A 24,986-nucleotide genomic window follows, 5' to 3' on the forward strand; every position below is an offset into this window, starting at 1 on the left:
CAAGCTCAACTCTAACATTGAATTTCACAATCAAGTGTCATGTGGGCACTCTCAGTGCTGCCATTCCCCTCGGTACCTGGTTGCTTAGAAACAGGTTCTCCACTTGTCGAGTGCTCTGGACCCACAGGAGCACCAAGCCTCTGCTGTAGCCTATCAGTATCTTGTCTGGATCAGCTGGATCTTCCTGGAGAGATTCAACTGGCCCCAGAGCTTTCCCACATCTGTAATCATCTGGAACACTGAACAGCAAAGCAGGAAATTACTACCATTCCGCAAAGAAACAAGGCAACTCAACCAACACCAGATCCCCTGCACAAGCAGTCTGTTTCAGCAAAAAAAGGGTCTCGACCCAAAACATCACCGATTCCTTTTCTACAGATATGCTGCCTGATCTGCTGAGTTACTCCAGCATTGTGTGTCTATCTTCAGCAGCATTATTACGATTTCAAGTAAAGTTCACATTTGCATGCAAAAGCTGCACTAAACACATGTTGCACTTCAGTATGGGCTCTGGGTGGAGTAAACACTGCATGTAGATTAGCCTGCTACTCCAAATACACAACATACACAACATTATCACCCTACAATAGGCTGCCACTTCCACAATGGCATAACATTTAGTTATAAAATAGTGAAACCCTACAACAAGCCAATTCAAAGTAATTTGGCAGGAACGTTTGCCAAAGTTCACGTGAAATTACCTCCCAAATTTTAGTGTGGTCAGGTTCTTGTTGAGCATTTATACATTCACACTACTATTCGTTCAGATAAATTTATTCCCTGAATTCAGGAGCTGAAATATATCATAGTACTACATGTAATATTCTCACACAATTCCTACTTCACCATAAGTTATCCAATCAATGAATCAAAACATTTTAGGAAATAGCAAAATACACAATCCTTGAAGGTGCCTGCATGATAAACTCCGATTCACAAACCCAGCGAGGTAAATGGTGCATCAACCAGACTCTGGAACGTTTACTTAGTGGTTATCAGTAGCAAAGCGCCAGATGTGATAAAACTTCAAAGGTCACACTTTATGGCTTAATTTCTGTCAATTCAAAAGGCTGGGGCAGGAAGTTGTACCAATTCAGCACAAGGGGATTGGTAAACAGAAGTAATTGTGGCACAAGCATGTGTTACTTTAAAAAAACATTAATGAAGTTTATTGGAACAGTAGGTATCATCTAAGTCTAAGAAAGTCGGTACTGCCAACAACCAAACAAGGAACTCATGAGGCTATCTGCATGAACAAAGATTATTTGACCTCTAGGTATCACATGGCTTGGAAAAGTGGAAAAAATGCCCAAAAGGAGAACAAGCTAAGAATGCCCAACATGATGATTTCACAGTTGAAGGCAGGTGCAGGATGATTAAAACAGTGCATTTGAAATATTGTGAAAGACAAGTTGTGACACATCTCTCCACTGCAGGAGGAACAATAGACAGATACAAAAAGCTGGAGTAACTTAGCGGGACAGGCAGCATCTCTGGAGAGAAGGAATGGGTGACGTTTTGGGTCGAGACCCTTCTTCAGACAATGTTGTCTGCATTACAATCATTAAGAAACATCGACATATTATAAAGCAAAGGACTCAGTAAACCTTTATATCTGTAATAATTTGCCTAGTTGACTACACACTCCATACTGAAGCATTTTGCCAGCGTCCTCCAGGGATTTCAATATTGGTTATTTTCCCACCAGGAGATGAGTCTTCTTTTTATCTCACCAGGGAGAAAAGAGCACAAATTACAGCCAACTGAAGTGGGTTTTAATATGATGAGGTCTCATGAGGGCAGCATTTGAAATAAGAAACCAAATATAGTTACCGATTATTTCATCTTTTGTTTCAGAAATAGTCCGCTGCTCCAGAAATAAAAATATTCATTCACATTCCTAGCTACACAACAAACGACAGAGTTAATGGCCTTGTGCAGAAGATTGCAGATGATAGAATGTTGTTGCTAGCAATAACCAATTTTCTGGATCAACTCAGCGGGTTGAGCAGCATGTGGGTAAAAAGAAATGGTTGACATTTCGGGTCTAGCCCCTGCATCAGGATTGAGTGGAGATAGTCAGTGTAGAGGAGAGGAAATGCGGCGAGACAGAAGTGAGAAGTGGTTGGTGGACCAAGGAGGAGTGGAAAGATGACGGGCAAATGGAGCTAGATGAGGGAGGGAGATTAATTTATCCTGCTCATTCCCACAGAATAAACCAATTCCCAAGCTCATTCAAAAATACAGGCAGTGTCAAGAAAATTAATGTAACCCTCTTCTTCCTTTCTAACGCTTTTCTCCCCAAATGAAAAGGGGAGAAAAGGGATAGAAACTTCCCAGAGGCCAAACTTTCACAGTATAGATGGAATGAGAGGGGGAAGAAATCAGCTTATAATTCATTCAACCGCGTTAGAGTTTATATCAGCCCAGAGTAAACACTTACCCTTGGAGGACCTCATCCTGAAGGAGAGTTCTGTCATCCAACAGCTGCATTGAGGGCAATTCTAGGAAGTACACACCTCCGCCTTCTGTCCCTAAACATGCCAATTTGGAGCAAGACTTCAACATGATCACAGTAATTCTGGTAATGCTGGGAGGAGCACTGTATTAGAAGAAAAATAATGACATTTTAGCATGCTGGTGATCTGTCGATAGCAAACAATGAATCCCACTAGTTTTTCAACATTTTAGAAAAATGTTATTAAGAGCGTCAATATCCCAACATTAAATTTGTCTAATTTAGTTACCAGCAACAACAGGAAAATAAAAAGAGTATTCTCGAGTTCTCATCTATGACAGAAACAATAGAACACTAGGATGGGGATTAACAGCGACCCATGCCAATTGGAAATCTCTCTCCTTTAACTAAAGGTAGACCTCACTGGATGGTAAATTCACTGTAAAAGATGCAATGTATACAAATAACTGTAGATTTCCATGATCTGTAATTCCTTCATTTCATGCTAAATAAACAAACATGAAAACAAACTGCACGAGAATCAACCCATTCAACTACATGTAAATACCTTTGCCCACCTCTATACAGTGCCCGATTCTTTATTACACTAAAATAAATACATCTTCTATCCTAATGTGAAACTGAAGATAATTGGGCCGAGGACACTACTCATAATAAGTTCATTGGCTGAGATGATTTACCACCAATCGCATTAAGAACACACAAAAATAGCAGCAAGAATAGACCACCAGACCGCTTCAACTCAATATCATGGCTGACACAAGGAACTGCAGATGCTAGAATCTTGAGTAAAGCACAAGATTGCGGGAGTAATTCAGCAGGTCAGGTTGCATTTGTGGGGGGGAATGGATAGGTGATATTTTTGGTCAACCCTTCTTCAGGCACATCTGTGCTAGTGTCAACTCTTACGCCTGTTTCTCATAACCTCAATGACCACCTTCCTTTATTCTAGGCAAGACTCAAAGCAATGGAGGGATTTCCGATAATTATCAATGCATTCCGTTTGATTTCTGAATGTCATACTTGGTCAAATGCTGTCTTGATATCTTGCCCTCTCCCTCAAATTCAGCTCTCTCATTCATGTTTGGATCACAAGCTGGAATGCAAACTAGAGATAAAATGTCCCAGCAACCAGCAAATGTCATCAGTGAGCAGATACAAGTACCAACTGAAAGTCAAGTTAGTGACATCTTCACTTGGTTGATGCAGAGCCAAGCGATGGGTTGGTAATAAACCAGATTGGATTTTCCCTACTTTAAGGTCCAGGTTATACCTGGACAATGTTCCTCATTGTTCGGTGTTGCCGATATTGTAACTACACTTGATTAGCTTAGCTGGAAGCAAATTTAATTCTGGAATAAAAATCTCTAGCATTGCAGGCAGGCTTCAGGATCAGGCAACACCCTTCAGGGTACCCGGTGCTCTCAGTTGTTGATTGATAACACATGGAATGAATTGAACTAGCTGAAGGATGCTGTAATGCAATTTCACACAAGAGGAATTGTGAACAAGTAAAAATATTACATCATTGTTTATTCATAAAAGATTTCAGCAGACAGTTTCCAACTGAAAGCAGCTCAAGGCACAGCAGGTTTTGTTTAAAAAGCAGCACTGTGTTTTGGATAAGTTATAAAATGTTTGATGATGCGTAATACTTTGAATGGCAGAGGGGTGTGGAGTGGGCAAGGGAAATTAGATTCATGGCAAAAAATAAATAAAAAATTGAACACGAACAGACTTAGTATTTATGCTGAGTTGGACTCGACACTTGAAAGCTAGGGTGGAGGCAGACACTTAGTAGATTTGACAGAAAGCAAGTGGTAATGGATGAGCATCCAGAGCACTTGTGTTAAATGTTTAACCCACAATCTGCTCTGCGACTAAGGCAATTGTGATGCAATTAATCTCAATCAACCTGTACAAATCAAGTATTGTTTGGGGGATAGAACACATAAAAGTATGGACGTGAAAGACTTTAAATTTACTACAACTGGGCGGGGATCCAAAACGGAAACAGAGCAAAGTGTTGCCCATCAGTAATTTGTGTATCAGTGCATCTGATAAGCATTTTTTTATTACATCACTATATATTGCACCCTCAAATCGGAGACAGTAGTAGTAGGCCCCCTTCGGTCATGACTGACCATGGGTGATGTATCCTGGTCGGATGCAAGACTGGGCCGATGTCATACGGAGGACAGGTTGTTGCTCATGCAGCATGCCCCCCCCCTCTCCACGTTGCTGATCGATCCAAAGGAACAGCAGGGACGTTACGGTTTGGCAACCAGCGCCGTCGCAGGAGCTGCCAGAGCGAGGTTGTAGACAACAACAAACTGCCTTAGGGGCTCCAACTCGGCATTTTCTTAGGTTTACTCCTGGAGCCTTTTCCATGACTGGATATGGCCACAAGGCAGTGGAGGTTTTAAATCAGAGTTTTCCCTCTCCTAGATGGACTGCCTTCCCAGGTTGACGAGCCCCAGCTGCCCGAGACTTGTGGGGTCGGGAGCGTCTACCTTCCCATGCAGGTCTATAGCACCTGCCCACTGCCCAGGAATCGAAGACAAACTATAACAATATCATTTGGACATTGATAGTAGGGAATTGAAGACTGATTATTATTCAGTTTCAGCAAGCTTCAAACACTGGTGCCTCAGTTTCTCCATAACCATGTCATGGCACATGGAACTTCAGTGCCTTTTACTCAGACTCTGCCAAACCTGCTGGAAACAAGTCCTCACTGTCAGAGTACTGCTGATAACATACAACTGCTCCCTTCCAAATCTTTGTCCATTGACCAGCAATCTTTGTTGTGATTTTCCACACAACCCAACATTAGAAACCCCTTATCTCAATGTCTCAGAGTTCTATTTGGCCACGTTATTCATTATTCCCATCCGCTCTTGCCAATGTTACTATCAACATCTGAAACGCCTTTTTCTCAGAACAACCAGCAGAAATTCTTAAGAAAGCAATACAATAAATTTAAGTATTAATCTAAAATAGGATTGTCACTTCAAACATAATCTTACTCATGTGCCATCAACACACAAACAGTAATCTGCTAATCTTTTCCTTGTGCCACGTTACGAACGTTACCAAAACAAAAGATTCATTTTTCGTACTTAGCGCCATCAAATCCAGGCCGCCCAGGAAGTCTGAAAGTTCGGACCTCTTCCAGGAAACAATAGCAGTTCTTTTGATTAATCTCCCACAGGTGAATGGTATTATCATCCAATAAAGACAGCAGGCGACCCTGGCAAGGGAAAGGTACAAACAGAGTGAATTACAAAGACGAACAATAAAGAAAAAGCCACAGATACTGGAAATGTGAAGAAAAACAAATATACAACAGGTCAAGCAGCATCTGAGGAGAAAGTACACAAAATAAATGCTTCAAGTTAACGATCCGTGAGTCTGAAGAAGGGTTTTGACCCAAAACATCACCCATTCCTTCTCTCCAGAAGTGCTGCCTGTAACTCCAGCATTTTGTGCCTAGCTTCGATCCTTCTTCAGAACTTGGAAATATTTAGAAAACTGATGTGTTAAGAGTGAAAAGAGGAAAGAGATTAATAGAACAAAATGACATTTGTTTTTCCCGCCATTCTCCTTAAATTCAGATTTTCAACAAATGTTGTGCACTGCATCTCCCTTCCAGTAGGACTCTTTTCCCGTCTCCTGAACTCTGATTACATTTGCATCTGCCATTATCAGCAGCCTCTCCTAATCAATACCATCCATCTTGCTTTCATCGCCAGTCCATTATACACAATGCCTTTGTTCTCACCATCCATCACCCTTCTCTGGAAATGTAAATAGGCCTATTTTCTCATTTTTCCCAGTGCTGAAGGGTTGTCAAGTTGAACGATTTTTTTTCTTTTGACTGCTGAGTACTTCCATCAATTACTTTTATTTCAGTTAAAGACAATGAATCGACTGATTGGAGGCTTTATGGGTGTAGCAATAGAACTGTCCCTTTTAACCCGATTATCTCCATCTCGGTTGCCTCACGTGCAGTGATGCTAATCAGCCCCTTGGTAATTGGACATGGGAGAGCCCATTTCTAATTAGAAATGCAGGTGAGGGGAAGCAACAGTGAATGTTGTTTGTGGATGCGCCAGCAAGCACAGCACTGAACAAGCTAGTGGAATGCAGTTAATAGTGGCAGTGACCCGGCACACCATCCTCTTTGAGCACGTCAACCCATAAATAAAGAGGAGGAACACTGCATTTAAAAACATAACTTTAACTATGACAGGCCATTCACTTAGCAACAACACCAAGTCTTGTTTGAGAGAACAGTGAAACACTGGAGTTAGAAATGACATAAATCCATAGTTCCTCCAGGAAATGATCATGTTCTAAACACAAATCAATATTGATAATTATGCATTGTTTATGTAACTTTATCCAGATGCTGTTGGTAGCACCGATATTTTTGTCCCATTACATTAATGGTGTGTCATTACTTAAACAAACCTTTGCACTAAACTCAGTATTCTGCTGCACTGTCATTAACCCATCTCAATAATGACCACCTGTCAAGACCAGGATGTTATGGATTAGAAAAACCATTTGTCACAAAACTAGTTCATGTGCTTGGAAATACCTTAAGTATGCACTTCGCTATTTAATTCACTGGTTGACTTTGAAGCTAACATCTCTATTCCACACGCTAAATGTTTATTCCACGCATGGACTGTAGTATAGCAAAGTTCATCGTCATTTGGATACAAATATCCCAGCATTTGTTTGTCCACCATCCTTTGGAGGTCACCTCAAACAATGAACTTATATCCAGTATCTTCATTTTGTCATTTAACATATTATTGTTTTGTCAATTCTTGCTCTGTATTGGTCTATGACGACTCCAGGTCAATCTTGGCTTCAGCATTAATTCTTTATTATTTTGGCATAAACGTTGCTTACTTTCCCTGTTCGTTGGCATATTTCACATTTACATTAGATTTCACCTGCCATTTTCCCCATAATCGCACTGAAGCATCAACAATGACTACGGTACCTACTCTTCAAACAATACAAAGCAAGCCTCTAAACAATACCATTTCCCCTCTCCATCTTCCCCTCTTTGCCCAATTCTGAATGTTGGCATACCTGTCCATGTAGAAAGTGCATCTGTGTCACTGTGCCAGTTTCTTTATGTAGCCCTGTAAACTCCACACCTGGAACACCATAGCTTAAAACATAGGTTAAGGAACAGTACAGTTGTCATAATTAAATGAAACATAGGATTTGGCATTATTCTCATTTGTACCAAGGTACAGTGAAAAGCTTTGCTGTGCACACTATCCAAGCAATTTAGATAATACTATACATAAATACAATCAAACCAAAATCAAGCACAATAGGTAGAGCAAAAGAAAAGGTACAGAATGCAAAGTATAATTCTCAGCATTGTAGCACACCAGCTCTATAGAGTTGCTGCTTTACAGCACCAAGATCTGGGTTTGATCCCGACTACAGGTGCTGCTTGGGTGGAGTTTGTACGTTCTCCCAGTAACTGCGTGGGTTTTCACCGGGTGCTCCGGTTTCCTCCCACATTTCCAAAGACATGCAGGTTTGTAGGTTAATTGGCTTCTGTAAATTGACATGTGTGTGTAGGATGGAACTCGTGTAGGGGTGATCGCTGGTCGGCACGGACTCGGTGAGGGCCCATTACCACATTGTATCTCGAAGAGTAAAAATGCAAAAGCAGTTATTTCTTCACTAGCAAGTCCTTTGACAGCACAGTGGTGCTGCTAACAGAGCAATCACCTCACAGCTCCAGCGTTCCAGGTTTAATCCTGACTTCTACTGCAGACTGTGAGGAATTTGTACGTCCTCTCTGTGACCTCCTTGGTTTCCCCCCACATCTCAGATGTGGGTTGGTAGGTTAATCAGCCGCAGCAAATTGCCTCCAGGGTATAAGTGGATCACAGCAATTTCCTAAAATAAAATGCAGCAGGCCAACCAGGAAAAAGATTGTTTTAGATCGCGATACAATGAAACTGGATTAATTATGATTACCTTTGGATCAATTTATTGCCAATATTTAACACCATGTTACATTTGTTAACTCAAAATTGAAACTAAGATAGGTACAATAAATTTGAAATATATATGATCTCCCCTTTCATAGAAGTATATTAACTGCATAATCATGTTTGGTAGGTACAAATCTATCACCGTGAGTAAGAAAATTAGATGAGATGAGTGGATGAAAAATTATGCAAATTAAAAATGTCTAAATTACATTCCATGCAAAAATAAAAGCTTCATGGGGAAATATTCTACCAGCAGCTATTTAAAATTGAGAGTGGTATTGGATTATAATGGTGTGTAAAGTAACTGAAGTAAACCTGAAGATTGTATGATTAAAAACCAAAGGATCACAGAAAAATTGAAATGGAGTCATCTAGTAAAATTAATTAAATTTTACAAGGGCGCAAAAAGAGATAATGAAGTCAACAATAACATTGAAAGTTTTTAAGAAGGAACTGTAGATGCTGGAAAATCGAAGGTAGACAAAAATGCTGGAGAAACTCAGTGGGTGAGGCAGCATTTATGGAGCGAAGGAAATAGGCAACGTTTCGGGCCGAAACCCTTCTTCAGACTCAGATAAAATAAGGTTGAGATAGGAGAATCGGATGAGGAATTATTTGAGATGTTCATTAACAACTTTGTCCTGTCTTCACATATAGTACAGCAATGCATCCCAAATATAGCATGGAGCCATGGGGATAATTACAGTAGGGAACTTTATCAGTGATGAGTGCTGGAAGAACTAATGGGGTTAAAGGTTGACAAAATCCACCAGACATGAAGGACAAAATGTTAGGGCTGTAAGAGATGGCTAAAGAGGCAGTGGATATCTTATTGTGACCCAGCAAAAAGTTTTTTTTAATTAAATTGTTTAATTTTAAGTTAATAAAATACCATTATTCAAGCAGAGAGAGTGTGCGACTGTGAATTACAAAACTGAAGCAAGGTTATGCAAGAAATTGCTAGAATTGACTATTAAGGAGCTAGCAAAAGAACAAACACTATTAAGCAGAATTAACAAGCTCTTATGAAAGGGAAAACCCATATATTTCAAATCTATTGGGCTTTCTTTAAAGATTGTGACCACGAGGGTAAATAAGGAGAACTAGATGGAGTATATTTAGGAAATATTGATTACATTGATAGGAAGAACAGAAACAAAGTTTCTTAAATGCTGGTGGACAAATATATTTAGGTGTCGTTGTACATAAATCAAAATCAGCAAGCAGGCACAGCAAATAATTAGAGCCATGGCCCTTTGGCCCACCTTGTCCATGCTGACCATATTAAGCTAGTCCCATTTACCTGCATTTGGCCCACAACCCTCTAAACCCTACCTATCCATGTATTTGTCGAAATGTCTTTCAAAAGTCACAATTGAATGTGCTTCTGCAGCTTCCCCTGTCAGGTAGTTCATTCCAGAATAGGACTACCCTCCAAGTGGAACTATTGTCCCTGAAGTCCCTCTTAAATCTATCACCTCTCATCTTATGCCTATTCCCCCTCCACCCTGAGAAAAAGACTGAGCATTCACTTTATCCATGCCCCTCTTGATCTTGTACACCTCAGTAAGGTCACCCCTCTGCCTCCTATGTCCAAAGAAAAAAGTCCCAGCCTATTCAACCTTCCCCTATAACTCGCGCTCACAAGCCCAGGTGACATTCTGCAGTATCGTTTCTGTACGCTTTCCTACTAAAGACTCTGTCCCACTTTCCCCAGTTACTCACGAATTCTCCCGAGTTTTCCCCATGATTCAAACTCGGAGAATTACGGTAATAGCCAGCCGTAGGTACTCGGGGCTATTTTTTTTATTCGTGGACATTTTTCAACATGCTAAAAAAATGTCCCGACTTACCTGATGCCCCGAGTACCTACAATTGGCATTACGAGCCGCTACGAAATATCTACGGACTCCTACGGACATTCTCCGAGTTTGAATTAAGGGGAAACCTCCGGAGAATTTGTGAGTAACTCGGGAAAGTGGGACAGGGGCTTTAATTACGTCCTTCCTATAGCTGGATGATCAAAACTGCATACAGTACTCCAAGGTGCTGTCTCACCAGCTGGTATTATCTGCATTATGTTGTGCCAACTTTTGTGCTCATTACCCCTCCCAATTAAGACATATATGCCAAATGCCTTTTTCACCACACTGTCCACCTGACTCGCTACTTTTAGGGAACCATGCACCTGTGCTCCCAGATCTCTGTCCTGCAACATGCTCCAGGACTACCATTTCCTGCCCTGGTTTGACATTCAAAGTGCAACCCCGAGTACCGACGAGCGGCAATTACCGTAAATCGCCGAGTTTGAATCAGGGCAAACTCTGGAGAACTCTTTGAATGAACTCGTACAGTGGGACAGGGCTTTAACAGTGTAACCTACATCCAAAAGGTTAATATTAACAATTATTGTAACAATTAGCAGAGGACCCAGCACCAATCCTGTGGCATACCACTGGTCACAGGCCTCTAATCTGAAAAACAACTTCACAACTATCCTTTAACTCCTTCCTCCAAGCCAATCTAATTGACTAGCTCACCTTGGATTCCATGCAATCTAACCTTCCAGACAAACCTATCAGCGGGACCTTGAAAAAAGCCTTGCTGAAGCCCAAAAAAGATAAAATGCTGGAGTAACTCAGCAAGTCAGGCAGCATCTCTGGAGAATTTGGATAGGTGGTGTTTCAGGTTGGAACCCTTCTTCGGACCTTGCAAAGTCCATATAGACAATGTTCATTGCCCTCCCTCACCAATGCTCTTGGTGACCGCTTAAAAATAAAACCCTCAGATTTATGAAACATAAAGCCATTCTGACTACCTAAACAGTCCGTGCCTATTCAAATGCTGGCAGGCTATGTTTCTAAGAATCCAATAACGATGGCACAGTGGACAGCAGTACAATTGCCGCCTTACAGCACTGGGGACTCTGGTTCGATCCCGACTACGTGGGCTGTCAGTACGGAATTCGTACGTTCCCCCTGTGACCACATGGGTTTTCTCTGGGCGCTCCAGTCTCTTCCCATATTACAAACAAGTACAGGTTTGTAAGTTAATTGGCTTCTATAAATTGCACCGAGTGTGCAGGATGCAAAACTGGGATATCATAGAACTAGTGCATGGTTGATCGTTGGTCGGCGAGGACTTGGTGGGCCGAAGAGCCAGTTTCCACCCTGTACCTCCAAATGAAACTTGTCCTCCACTGATGTCAGGCTCATCCACCTGTAGTCCCAGGGCTTGTCCTTACTGCCCTTCTTAAGTGACTTTATGACATTACATTAGAAAGAATAATATTATTTTTTTGTCAGCTGGTGTAAGAGTAATGATAGATGATCCTACAGAAACATGATTTTGTAATGGCTTTAGCTTCTGATTGATGAGAAAAATGTTTCTTTGGCTAAAAAGTCCAAAATTAGGGAGTATAGTTTCATGATTTAGGTCAGACATTTAGAAACCTTTTGAAGTTTTGTTCTCATATAGAGGGTTACAAATCTTTGCAATTCGTGTCCCAAGATGGCTGTGCTTGTTCAGTCATTGAATATGTTTCAAGCTGAGATTTACAGAAGTTTAAAATTGCACAAAAAACGTGCATATTTAGTTAAAGACTTCTATTCAGCACTTCTCAACTTCCTCCCGGGATCTGATAATAATAAAAACCAGTGACCAGCCAGTTTGATTCATGCCATACACTATCATGAAAAAGTTAGATACAAAGGTTACACAACCAAGCACCCCTGCGGCACACTGATTGTGTTTTAGGGCCAGCACCTATATCCAGCTGATCCAGTGGAGTCTTTGGCACCTACCCCACAATGGAAATTTGCACAGGTATGTCTGTACACAAGACAAGGGGGCACATTCAATTCAATAAAACTCTTCAACTACTCTCCTAACTTCAGAGTGATGGAAATTGCTGCCTACAGTGTTCTCAAGCTTAATCTAATCTCCAACTAACTAATCCACTGAAACAAGTTAGAGGAGGAATTCAAGGGATTGAGCAGCATCTGGGGATAGGAAGGAATTGTTGACATTTTGGGGGGGAAACCTTGCATCAGCACAGAGTCTTGACCGATAGACCAACTATTCCCCCCTACCACCAACCCCCCCCCCCCCCCCCCCCCCCCCCATAGATGCTGCTTGACCTGCGGAAATCAACCCAAAGTTTATTTTTTCATCTGCAATCTCATGTTTCCAACTAAAATTTATTGATGTCCAGCTAGTTTCTGTCAGGCCCAGAGCAGCGGACTCCATAATTGCCTCGGTCCAAACATGAACCAAAGAGCTGGATTCCAGAGGCAAGAAGAAAGTTACTCGCCTCAACCTCAAGGCTGCACTTGAATGCAGCATCTAGAGGCCCGAGTAAAACTGAAGTAAATGAGTGTCAATGGGGCAAAGCTTCAATGATTGGAATGACTGTCTGCACAATCATACCTGCCCCAGGGCATCAATATACAAGTCCTTCAGAGCAACATCTGAACCAACCATCTTCAAATGCTTCAATTAAATACCTTCCATAATAAAGTCAGATATGGAGATGTTTGCTGAACTATCGATGTCCTACTATGTGTGTGACAACTCAAATAAAGCACTTTAGGCCTGTAGAGATGAGTGGTGCTGGGAACTTGTTGATGATCAGACCAAAGTTCTAACCCTAATGCATCCTTTTACTTTAGATTAGCTTTTTTCCCCTTGAATGACAACATGAAACATGAGCTGATAAATGACAAGTAACATATGCACCACTAAAATGCAAGGCAATGATTAAGTACACACTAATCTATCAGTCTCACACTGACACCATTCTGGGACTTACCACCAACCAGAAACTAAACTGAACCAACCACCTGTGGTTACAAAAGTAGGTCTGAATAGGATGTAGCAAATTACTCACTTCCTAACACCCTGAAGTATCTCCACCATCCACCAGGCACAAGCCGGGAGTATTCCACTTGCCTGGATAAGTGCATCAACTACTCTTCTGAAGCACAACACCATCCAGGACAAAGCATCCACTTGATGGACATACTATCTACAACATTCATTCACTCCACCAGCAGCATACAAAAGCTGCAGTGTGTGTCATTACAAAATGTATTGCATTGGGTAATACTCACCCAAGCTATTGGGTGAGCTTGAACGAGCACCTTCTGTACATCTGGGAGTAAGTGACTCCTAAAATCGCAATCGCTACTACTGGAGGACAAGGGCAGCAGGTAGAAAGGAACAGACTCCTTCAGATTTCCCAGGTGACACGCCACCTTGATTTATAAATATGTCACTGTTCCTGCATCACTGGGTCGAAATCCTGGAATACACTATCCAAATGCATCGCAAGACCATCAGCATAAATACTATGATATGCGGTGAATGATATGTACTTATCAGGAGTAATGAAGGACGGACGACACCAGTGATGCCCACAACCCAAGAAATCTTAATAAATTACGATCCTCTACGGAAATTTGGGGCTCTTGTGTTGCTTTGAGTATTTTTGGACCATCAATCTGGCCTTTCCACAAAACATGAAGCAGCATGAAGTATTTTACTACAACTAATGAATGACCTCAAATAGCCAAACAGATGATTCCAACACTTCAGGACAAATGCTGACAGTTAACCACACTGTAGACCAGGGGTCGGCAACCTACGGCCCCCGGGCCGAATGCGGCCCGTACCCCAAAATTATCAGGCCCGCAAGTGTATTTTTTTTCCAGTAATCATCCGGCCCGCAGACTTCCATCATCTCCGGCACCTCCCGGGCCCGAGACCACGGTGACTCAATGACGAAAGGAGGCCTGCGGTGGTGGCTGCAATGGCGGAGCCGCTGAGTAGCGCCGAGCTCTGGCTGTACTGCACCCTGCGCTAAGCCGCCGGCACGGCCACTCACCTTCTGTGCCTGGGCTTCACTGTCGGGATCGGGGTTGTCAATAGGCAATGGTCCGTAGGTACACCATGTTCGTGAGGGCCCGTAACTAGGGGCCAGTGCTCCGGGTGGCACCCTCGAAGGAGCGGGATCTATGTGAACACGTGATTTGATGCCTGCCATCCGGGGCGGGATCCATGTATCCATGGTAGATGTGGCCCGCCATCTGCTCAGATATGCGTCCTGGCCCCTCTGCAGAACAAGGTTGCCGACCCCTGCTGTAGACTGACTGTTTTCACTCAGTCTGAAGAAGGGTTCCGACCTGAAACATAACCTATTCCTTTTCTTCAGAGATGCTTCCAGACCTGCTGAGTTACTCCAGCTTTTTGTGTTTATCTTCAGTTAACCTCACTGTATCTGGTCCTCTGCTAGTCAGTGTTAGATTAGGACTGATCCTGTGATTGTGTCAAATTTGTTGCCCACATCCTATATTCCTCACTTCCCTTTCCTACTATCCAAAACCAATCTTGAATGTATTCAAAAACTTCGCATCCACTCTCTCGATTATAGGTTTTGCTCAGTTGAGAAATGTATTCTACAGATCTTATATGGGTGCTTAAATTTTTTTTAATTTTTTTAAAAGCCTAATTCTATGCCTTTTCCCCATTGAGGAAACCACCTCTCAGCATTCAATCTGCAAATCCTAGCAACATCCCTTGTAATGTTATTATTGATCAAGCAGCATAAGCTGTAAATGGTCAATCTATGAAATGTTTGCAATTGCTTTCCATTAAATAAGACGACAAAGGCAGTGAGGACTGCAGTTTTCCCCTATCCTCTTCCAGTCCCCCTACTCACGTGGTAGCACTCAAGACCAGAATTAGGTGTAGTCACATCTGATTTCAAACTGCTTGCGAACACTCAAGAGTCATAAGAAGACTTGTCTTGAGATGTACTGATGCTTGCTAACACCGGAACTGTGTTTCAACAAGAGTCAGCATCAGAGAGAACAAAAACGCAGGGAAGCAATTAAAAACAAATCCTATGCTTCATCTGGAATCTGTTAGCAGACTTTTTTTTTTAATCAAACAATGTTATTCGAAGCATTTTTAGGTTCCCTTGTTAGTGGGCAAGTACAGTGATTGGTCTCTCAACAAAGCAGAGCAGCCAACAGCAACACAGCATGATACTCTGAGAAAGGTAATTATGGGGGATTTTTACAGGAATGTGACTCCACCAAGGAACCATATGCAGTTAATTACAGTGAAATAAAACTCTATTATACACTTTACAAGAGAAAAAAAATCAAAAAAAACTTTTACAAAAACACTAGAGACATTTGTTCCAAGTGTCTTCCTATCAAAGGATTCCTGGAATGTACAGAATATTTACTTTTGAAACATTACGAAGTTGGCTTGAAGAGGACTCTACTGCATTCTGGGCTAATTAAAACCTTTCAAACTAAAGCCATCAGTGGAACATTCCCTGCAAATGTTCCCCGGCAACATGACCCGTTTTTCCAAAAGCAGTTTTTCTCATTAAATAATACTTTATACATTAAGTTTGATGTGATGGAATGAAATGTGAATTTTGGTCATAAGGCCAGCAATGTTCTAACACCTCTCAACTCCAAGTTCCACAATGTAGAGGCAAAGGTATCCTTATTGGAACATGGAGGTGAAGGCCACTTGCCTTACCTCCAATACATCAAGTTATTTCTAACTGCTCCTGATGGCAATGTTTTTGTTCTCCTGTCCAGCTTCCTATCATTCACCCTCTGCAAAGATGTGCTCTTTAAACTCTGCTTATTCCATCAAATCATTTAACCCTTCACTGTACCAAATCTCACTGTTAAATACCCAAACCTCTGTATATCCAAAATTGTATATCCAAATAGATCAGATACGAGGTAGATTGCCTAAATCTTTTAACATACCATAGTGTGTGGAGGGTGCAAAATACATTCAACAATCAGTCTCTTTGGTACAAATGGAATTGAAACTCACTGTCAACCTTCTGCACAGAGAGCTCCATTTGGAACTTTAAAAAGACCCAAGATAGACACAAAAAGCTGGAGTAACTCAGCGGGACAGGCAGCATCTCTGGATAAAAGGAATGGGTAACGTTTCGGGGCAAGATCCTTCTTCTTTACCATGACCCATGAGCTTTTGGCATTTAAGATCTACTACAGACCTTCTCTGTACACCAAAAGGGGGGAGTTCAATCCAGTCGTAGGCCGTGCCTAGTTGCTGGTATTGCCAGCAGCATGTTCATAAACATGCATTTACCTTTCATTATTTAATTCCCTGTGATCTTATGAAATGACACTGCCATATTCAAAATTCAAAATTTCTTTTGAATCTCAGATCCTCCAGTGCCCAAAGCAAGACTAGGAGTAGTGTAATGAAAAAAACTACATACATTTTCACCAATATAAAACTGGCAGTGCTCACAGAGCACGTAGATACTTTCCATTGGACACTTATTTTGGGGTTTAACAATTTGTTGTGGTACAAGAGTTCTCATTTTTGGAATAATAAAAACCTCCAGCTGTTGCAAAAGAAAATAGCAAGAAGTGTGAAGCTCACTGTTTTACAGGATATTGCAAGGCAGCTTGAAGCCTAAGGGGCTCCCTGCGCCTGTTGAGTGTATATTTTCTGGCAGAACCAAGTTCCTATTCTGCAAATCTCAATGTACTGTTCTGCCCGGTCACAGGGTCAGCCGAGTGATCAGGCCTGCTTTTGGAAGTAACAAGCATTCAAAGAGCATTACCTCCAGAGAAACTCCAAACCACTGCCGAGGCAACTCACAAAAGTAATAAATAGCTCATTAACGAGGCAGTGCTGATCAATCCGGTGCAAGAGATCACAGCAGCGTTATGAAAATGTTGCAGATTTACAGACACCTTTTACAACTTTGCTTAACCATAACAATTAAATGTTACTGGTATATTTCAAAAGCAACCATGCATGCAGGTTGGAGTTGTTTCTTAGCTTTAGGGCATGAAGTGTTCTAGGGCCAGATTGGAGAAGCTACTCACTAGGGAGGCTGTGCAGCATCTGCAGAGTGCTTTGTTTGGCCAAGTGCCATAATCCATCACTTGGCAAATCACGAATGTCACATCATTACAGTTCTACACAAAATGTCTGCCAGAAACTGCCTGTAGAGAAAAAGTACATTTGGGTTGGGCTGAGACAGAAAGGGAAAAAAAAGGAACTTGTCTTAATATTTTCAGATGAGTTATCCACTTACTTTAACTCAGCAATATAGTGACATAATGACATTGTTTGAAGAGACTGCTGCCTGCAGCCACAACCAAGATGCTGGAAAAGGCAAAACATAGCTGCAAAATGCGCAACTTCAAGGCTGAGAGGAAAATTCAAACAAGGCAAGAGCAGATTACAAAATGCTGCATCTTAGTTTGTAAGGTTCTCATTTCTGTGTCAAAGGTTTCCAACAATGTACTCCTTGTAGCCATAGATTTTGCTAACCGAATTTTAGTTTCCTTTCATAGAAACATAGAAAGTAGGTGCGAGAGTAGACCACCAGGTCCGTCGAGCCCGCACCGCCATTCGCTCATGGCTGAACACTAAACAGACACACTTACCCACAAACAGTAGACACAAGACACAGAACACAAGACACTACCCTCCCCTTTATACCGCTATCACCCCTCTCCACCCCAAGAACCTCGTAATCTCCTGGGGGAGGCAAAAAACCTTTCATGAAGGCACATTTAATCTGCAATGTTAGATGGAGCAGCATGAATCGTAAATGGAGCACCAACACCCATAAAAATGTATGATCCATACAAAATGTGCAATTTCTCCCCTCATTATGACACCCATTCCTGGAATGGTTTTATATTCTGAAGCCTCGATCATTTCTACTCAAGTAGAAATTGTTCATAATGAGGGGTTGAGTAGACCACACAATCCATTGAGCCTATTCAATTTAGTCAAGGTAAAACACGTCACACTTTCTGCGCAACCCAAAAGTATACAAATCCCTGGCAATCTTACTAGTTGCTAGAATACTGGAATTAAATGTACAAAATTACATCTGGGCAATTCTGGAATAAAGTTGCCAAAATGAACCAGCAAAATCTCAATTTTCTTTCATTGACATTTTTCATTTGTTGACATTTCCCAACTCCCCCAATCATCAGGCATCCCAGAAATAGTAAAAGGGATTTTATAATCAGCTCCTGTCCCTACATTCCTCTGCTTCCATCGTTTATCCGTCAAATCTTTTAATCCAATTTCCCAGTCGACCTTAACCAAAGCACCACTCACACTATGCACATCAAGCTGCATTGAGCTTTAAGACTAAAGCTGCTAACTGACCGACATCTCTTAAAATGCATAAAGAGTTCTGTCACAATGATTATTTTTCCCAGAGGATCTCTTACAATCAGATTACTAATTAACCCTGTCCTATTATACAATGCTAACAATCAGCTCCTCCCAGATGGTTTCATGATGCATTGTTTCAGAGAATAAGTCTTTGGTTTGGTTTGGAGTGCAATGGGGATGCAAGAAAACTCAAGTGGCATCCCCTGCAGCGAAATGAGGGTGCAGGAAACTTGACTTAGCTTGTCAGGTCCTGCTGAAACTTCAAATGCGAGCAGGAACAACAGTTGTTTATGGAGCATTGAGATTTCCACGAGCATTGTCTGTGTGCTCTATAGAACTTTTTGCTAAATCCATCAGGAGGGATGAGAGCATAAGAGGGATGACATTGCCAGGCAGAGGGAGCACTCAGATCAAAACCTCCCAGTACATGGACAATGTCTGAAGAAGGGCCTCGACCCGAAATGCCACCTATGCCTTTTCTCCAGAGATGCTGGCTGACCCGCTGAGTTATTCCAGCTTTTTGTGTCTATGTTCAGTTTAAACCAGCATCTGCAGTTCCTTCCTACACATGGACAATGCTGCTACCTTCTGCTCAGATCCACAGCCAGTCTGCAGATTGAACAGCATATGCGACCAGTTTGAGATGGCATCAGAAGCCAGCGTCAACCACAGGAAGGGCATGGCCATGCTCTTCGACAACTGGTTCTCCTGTCCCATGCACCATCAGGTCCGGCTGCCTGAAGGTGCTGGGGATCTGGTTCGGAGGGGCCAAGATACGCAACAAGAATTGGCTGGAGTGGGTAGCCACGGTCAAACAAAAATTGAGATTGTGGATGCAGCGCTCCCTCTCAATAACAAGGAAATGTTTCAGGTGTGGGGTGCTCTTGGGGTTGCTTTACTGTGAAGGTGTGGCCCGTTACCTGCTCCTTTGTCTCGGCAATCACCCGGGTCATCTTCCAGTTCATCTGGGGATCAAACATGCAACAGGTCCAATGAGTCACGATGCACGTCCACACACAACGGTGCCCAACGTTACCCTCATCCTGATGGCCACCTTTGTGTATCACTGCATTAAGCTGCACGTTGAGCCAAAGCACATAGACACAAAGTGGCATTATCTGCTGAGGTTTTACCTGTCCCTGGTTTTGTGAAGAATGGGTCTGGCATAGATGCTGCGCAAAGCACCAGTCAGCTGGACAGTGTCACACCACCTGTCCTTTGTGGAAAAGTTCTTCCAGACCAACAAGTGCATCACGCACAAAACATCCCGCAGGTACACCAGGACAAGGACCTGATGGAGCCTGTGGCATGGTTCCCCGGGCAGACTGCCCAGTTTGTCTAGAGAAATGCCTCATCGCCAGATCTCACCAACAATAAAAGACCTTTCAAACCTTTGACCTTTGAAGCACCAACATGGCTAATAGAGAGAGGGGCCCTCCCAGTCATATCCTTCTTGCACCATTGGAACTTTACTACCGATGCAGTGCTGCCCTCAGGACCGCAGTTACAGAGACGGAGTGTGGAGTGTGGCAGAGTAGGTCTGGAGATTGATGCACAGGTCCTTGTCATGATTCATCCAGAGCTATTCTGTAACAGAGGACTCTCTGATTTACGAGCTGTTCCCAAATACATATTTAGAGACGGACATCAGGTGCTGCTGGAAGATGATCAACGTGGTGAAAGAGGCTCTTTGGACTGCCGAAACTTGCAGCACAGCGAGATGTTCATCAGGGAATGTTGCCGACTGGCCTATTCCAGACTGCAGGAGTACGTGCTGAGGGATGCACTGAAGCTTGGTGCAGCCAACGTCAAGCCACTGTGAAGGACCAGTCCAGGGTCTTTCTGCTGCTGAACATTGAGCGGAAAGGTCTAGCGTGAACACCCCTCAAACAACAGAAGGGATACCAACCCAGGGGACCACGAATGGCAAGGGTGTTATGTATAAAGATAAGTGCGAACAAGACTGAGAATGACACGACTGAATGTAGACACTGAAAACAAGAAGAGAGTTTGCACATTCTCATGCTTTGTATATATTTTTTATTGGAAAAAAACATTTCCGTGAGCCTGCCAGTAATAGAACCTAAGAATGTATGAAGAATTTTTGATTTGTTTTTGTTTTGTACTTTAAAAAAAATTACAAATAGCTTATTTTATAAATAAAATAGAAATTTTCATGAGCCAGTTAACAGAACAACTTAGCCTCTATATTCCAAATGTGCAATGTCGAGCTGTCAGCCTTCCAATTAAAACCCAAGGCCAGAATCTGATTATTTTGATTGCACCAATTGAAGGTTCTCATTTGGAACAGCACCAGGAAATGAACAGGGCAGAGCATACAGAAATCAAGCCTATTAGTGTCAGCTAAACCACCTATGAAAAATTTACTAAAAGTCTCCAAACAATCACTTCTCTCTCAACCATAAAAACTCTGCACCTTAAGAGAGTCATAGAGATATACCGTGTGGAAACAGGCTCTTCGGCCCAACTTGCCCACACTGGCCAACATGTCCCAGCTACACTAGTCCCACCTGCCTGTGCTTGGTTTATACCCCTCCAAATTTGTCCTATCCATGTACCTGTCTAACAGTTTCTTAAATGTTGGAATAGTCCCAGCCTCAACTAGCAGCGTATTCCATACATCCACCACCCTTTTTGTGAAAAAGTTACCCCGCAGATTCCTTTAAATCTTTTCCCCTTCACCTTGAACGTATGTCCTCTGGTCCTCGATTTCCCTACTCCGGGCAAGAGATTCTGTGCATCTACACGATCAATTCCTCTCACGATTTTATACACCTCTATAAGATCACCTCCCATCCTCCTGAGCTCCAAGGAATAGAGACCCAGCCTACTAAATCTCTCCCTATCTCAGACCCTCTAATCCTGGCAACATCCTCGTAAATCTTCTCTGAACCCTTTCAAGATTGATAATATCTTTCCTATAACATGGTGTCACAGAGACAAAGCTGCAAACAGTTGTCATTCTGCAAGTAGTCACCATTGTTTGTTAAATCTTCCATAACAAGTTGTAATCACCACCCTAGACTCCTCACCACAAATTTTCTGCAGAAAAATGATCCGGCTACAGCCAAACAGAACAATTGCTTAGACAGAAGTAATGCTCAGAAAATAGATAATGTTCAATTTCCAAGAAGCTGTTCAGTGCACAAGTACAAACTCCTGGATCTCATTTAATCACCACACTTGACAAAGGAATCTCAAATCATTCTCTAATACAAATACTTCTTCTAAAACTGGCCATCATCCAAGTTCCCAAAACGCTATTCCTAATGCCAATCTAACCAGCAGACAATTACTAACTCCCCTTCTGAATGTTGTCATTTTTTAAAATAGGTACAACTCCAATAATGTGTGCATCTACACGATCTATTCCTCTCACGATTTTATACACCTCTATAAGAGATATGTGATAAGATATGTGAAGAGAAAAAGATTAGAGAAAAAGATTAGTTAAAACAAATGTAGGTCCCTTGCAGTCAGAAACGGGTGAATTGATCATGGGGAACAAGGACATGGCAGACCAATTGAATAACTACTTTGGTTCTGTCTTCACTAATAGGCCTTTTTCACGGGGCGACTTGACGCAAGAGTTAACCAGGGTTTAACATCGTGGGAACCTCGTGCGATAACAGTACGGCATTCGTGGACCACCGTGGCGCTAATGGCAGGTAATCGTGTAACTTGGTGACTCGGGAGAAAATTCAAGCAAGTTTGAATTTCTCCAAGAGTGACTTGTACACTTGTGGTTGAGCATTGCAACATTATATGAACGTAGTGGCCAGTGCGATATCCGTGCGATATCCGTAATAACTCTTGCGGTTACCGTGGGAACTCCTGCGAACGGTGAACCCAGAAGCTGGACAGAGGGGACAGAAGGTGAGTAAAAATTGTCTTCTGTGGGATTGAATTTAAAAAATAAAGATTTGCATCCGCATATGGACATCAACTTATTCATGAGTTATGTTAATGAGATTCAAGAAAATAACTATAATCTTTAAAAGGGACTTTAAAAGGAACTTTACTGAAAGGCCCCGCATTTTTATGGTCCGTGAGAAATTTTTCACATGTACTTCTTTGAGAGATACAGCTCGGAGTCCTCGCCGACTAGCGATCGATGCCTTTCCGAAGCAGGGTCCGGAACGCTACCAATCAATGTTCTCCAGAGACCCGTGTAAGGAGTGAACTGAACATGCTGGTTTAAACCGAAGACAGACACAAAAAGCTGGAGTAACTCAGCGAGTCAAGCAGCATCTCTGGAGAAAAATAGGTGATGTTTCGGGACGAGACACATCTTCAGACTCAATTCCGATTAGGATGTCTGAAGAAGGGTTCCGATTCGAATCGCCACCTATTCTTTTTCTCCAGAGATGCTGCCTGACCCGCTGACTTACTCCAGCTTTTTATGTTTTTCTTCCCAGATCTGACTTACCTGCTGAGTTCCACCAACATTTTGTGTCCTTTTGTGCGTATTAACCAGCATCTGCAGTTCCTTTAGACATTACCTAACTTCAGATTTTAGAGATAGAAACATAGAAACATAGAAATTAGGTGCAGGAGTAGGCCATTCGGCCCTTCGAGCCTGCACCGCCATTCAATATGATCATGGCTGATCATCCAACTCAGTATCCCGTACCTGCCTTCTCTCCATACCCTCTGATCCCCTTAGCCACAAGGGCCACATCTAACTCCCTCTTAAATATATCCAATGAACTGGCCTCGACTACCCTCTGTGGCAGAGAGTTCCAGAGATTCACCACTCTCTGTGTGAAAAAAGTTCTTCTCATCTCGGTTTTAAAGGATTTCCCCCTTATCCTTAAGCTGTGACCCCTTGTCCTGGACTTCCCCAACATCGGGAGCAATCTTCCTGCATCTAGCCTGTCCAACCCCTTAAGAATTTTGTAAGTTTCTATAAGATCCCCTCTCAATCTCCTAAATTCTAGAGAGTATAAACCAAGTCTATCCAGTCTTTCTTCATAAGACAGTCCTGACATCCCAGGAATCAGTCTGGTGAACCTTCTCTGCACTCCCTCTATGGCAATTATGTCCTTCCTCAGATTTGGAGACCAAAACTGTACGCAATACTCCAGGTGTGGTCTCACCAAGACCCTGTACAACTGCAGTAGAACCTCCCTGCTCCTATACTCAAATCCTTTTGCTATGAAAGCTAACATACCATTCGCTTTCTTCACTGCCTGCTGCACCTGCATGCCCACTTTCAATGACTGGTGTACCATGACACCCAGGTCTCGCTGCATCTCCCCTTTTCCTAGTCGGCCACCATTTAGATAACAGGCCCTTCGGCCCACCGAGTCCGCGCCGACCACCTATTCTTATCCGGCTTCAGAACGGTTCTTCCTTCCATTCGTTTGGGCACTGACCCGACCTACCAACCTACCTCAATGCGGACATTGGACTTTTTCCCCCTGGAACTGTCCTGAAAACATATATTCTGAACTCTGGTATTTTCCTCTTCGCTCTACCTGGTGTTCTTGTGCATGTGTCGGAAGGAACAGCAGATGCCGGTTTAAAGAGAATGCTGGAGTAACTCGATGGTTCAAAATGCTGGAGTAACTCAACGGGACATGCAGCATCTCTAAAGAGAAGGAACGGGTGACGTTTCGGGTCAAGGCCCTTCTTCAGACTGTACGTGGCTTGGTTATATTCATGTATAGCATTATCTGATATGATTGTATAGCACGCAAACAAAAGTTTATTCCCTGCATAGAATCATACAGCGTAGAAACAGGCCCTTCGACCCAACTTGCCCACGCCGACCAATATGTCCCATCTACACTAGTCCCACTTGCCCGCGTTTGGCCCATAACCATCTAAACCTATCCTATCCATGCTTCAGTCTAATGCGTCTTAAACATTGCGACAGTACCTGCCTCAACTACCTTAACGGATAGCTCATTCCATACACCCACCACCCTTTGCGTAAAATAGTTACCCCTTAGGCTCTCATTAAATCATTCCCCCCGAACCTAAACCTGTATCTGCTGGTTCTCGATATGAGACAATAATAACAAACCAAAGCGAGTTAGGACATCAACGGGGAGATCCTGGATAAACCCAAGGTAGACACAAAATGGAGGAACTCAGCGCAACAGGCAGCATCTCTGGGGAGAAGGAATGGGTGACATTTCGGGTCGAGACCCTTCTGATATGCTGCCTGTCCCGCTGAGCTACATGTTGTGTCTATCTTCGTTTTAATCCAGCATCTGCAGTTC

At 42.5% G+C, this 24,986-nt stretch overlaps 1 protein-coding gene across 1 annotated transcript in view; it reads right to left on the reverse strand.

Annotated features, from left to right (window-relative positions):
• Positions 1-24,986, reverse strand: part of llgl1 (LLGL scribble cell polarity complex component 1) — a 91,530-nt gene that overhangs the window by 45,023 nt on the left and 21,521 nt on the right. The window contains exons 3-6 of the mRNA XM_033040226.1: positions 7,592-7,673; positions 5,602-5,732; positions 2,444-2,602; positions 41-239 (exon numbers count right to left, since the gene is read on the reverse strand). Coding sequence (XP_032896117.1) covers positions 41-239; positions 2,444-2,602; positions 5,602-5,732; positions 7,592-7,673 — 571 coding nt within the window. The remainder of the gene's footprint in view (positions 1-40; positions 240-2,443; positions 2,603-5,601; positions 5,733-7,591; positions 7,674-24,986) is intronic.

Source organism: Amblyraja radiata, chromosome 22 (assembly GCF_010909765.2).
Source record: "Amblyraja radiata isolate CabotCenter1 chromosome 22, sAmbRad1.1.pri, whole genome shotgun sequence".
Classification (NCBI taxonomy): domain Eukaryota; kingdom Metazoa; phylum Chordata; class Chondrichthyes; order Rajiformes; family Rajidae; genus Amblyraja; species Amblyraja radiata.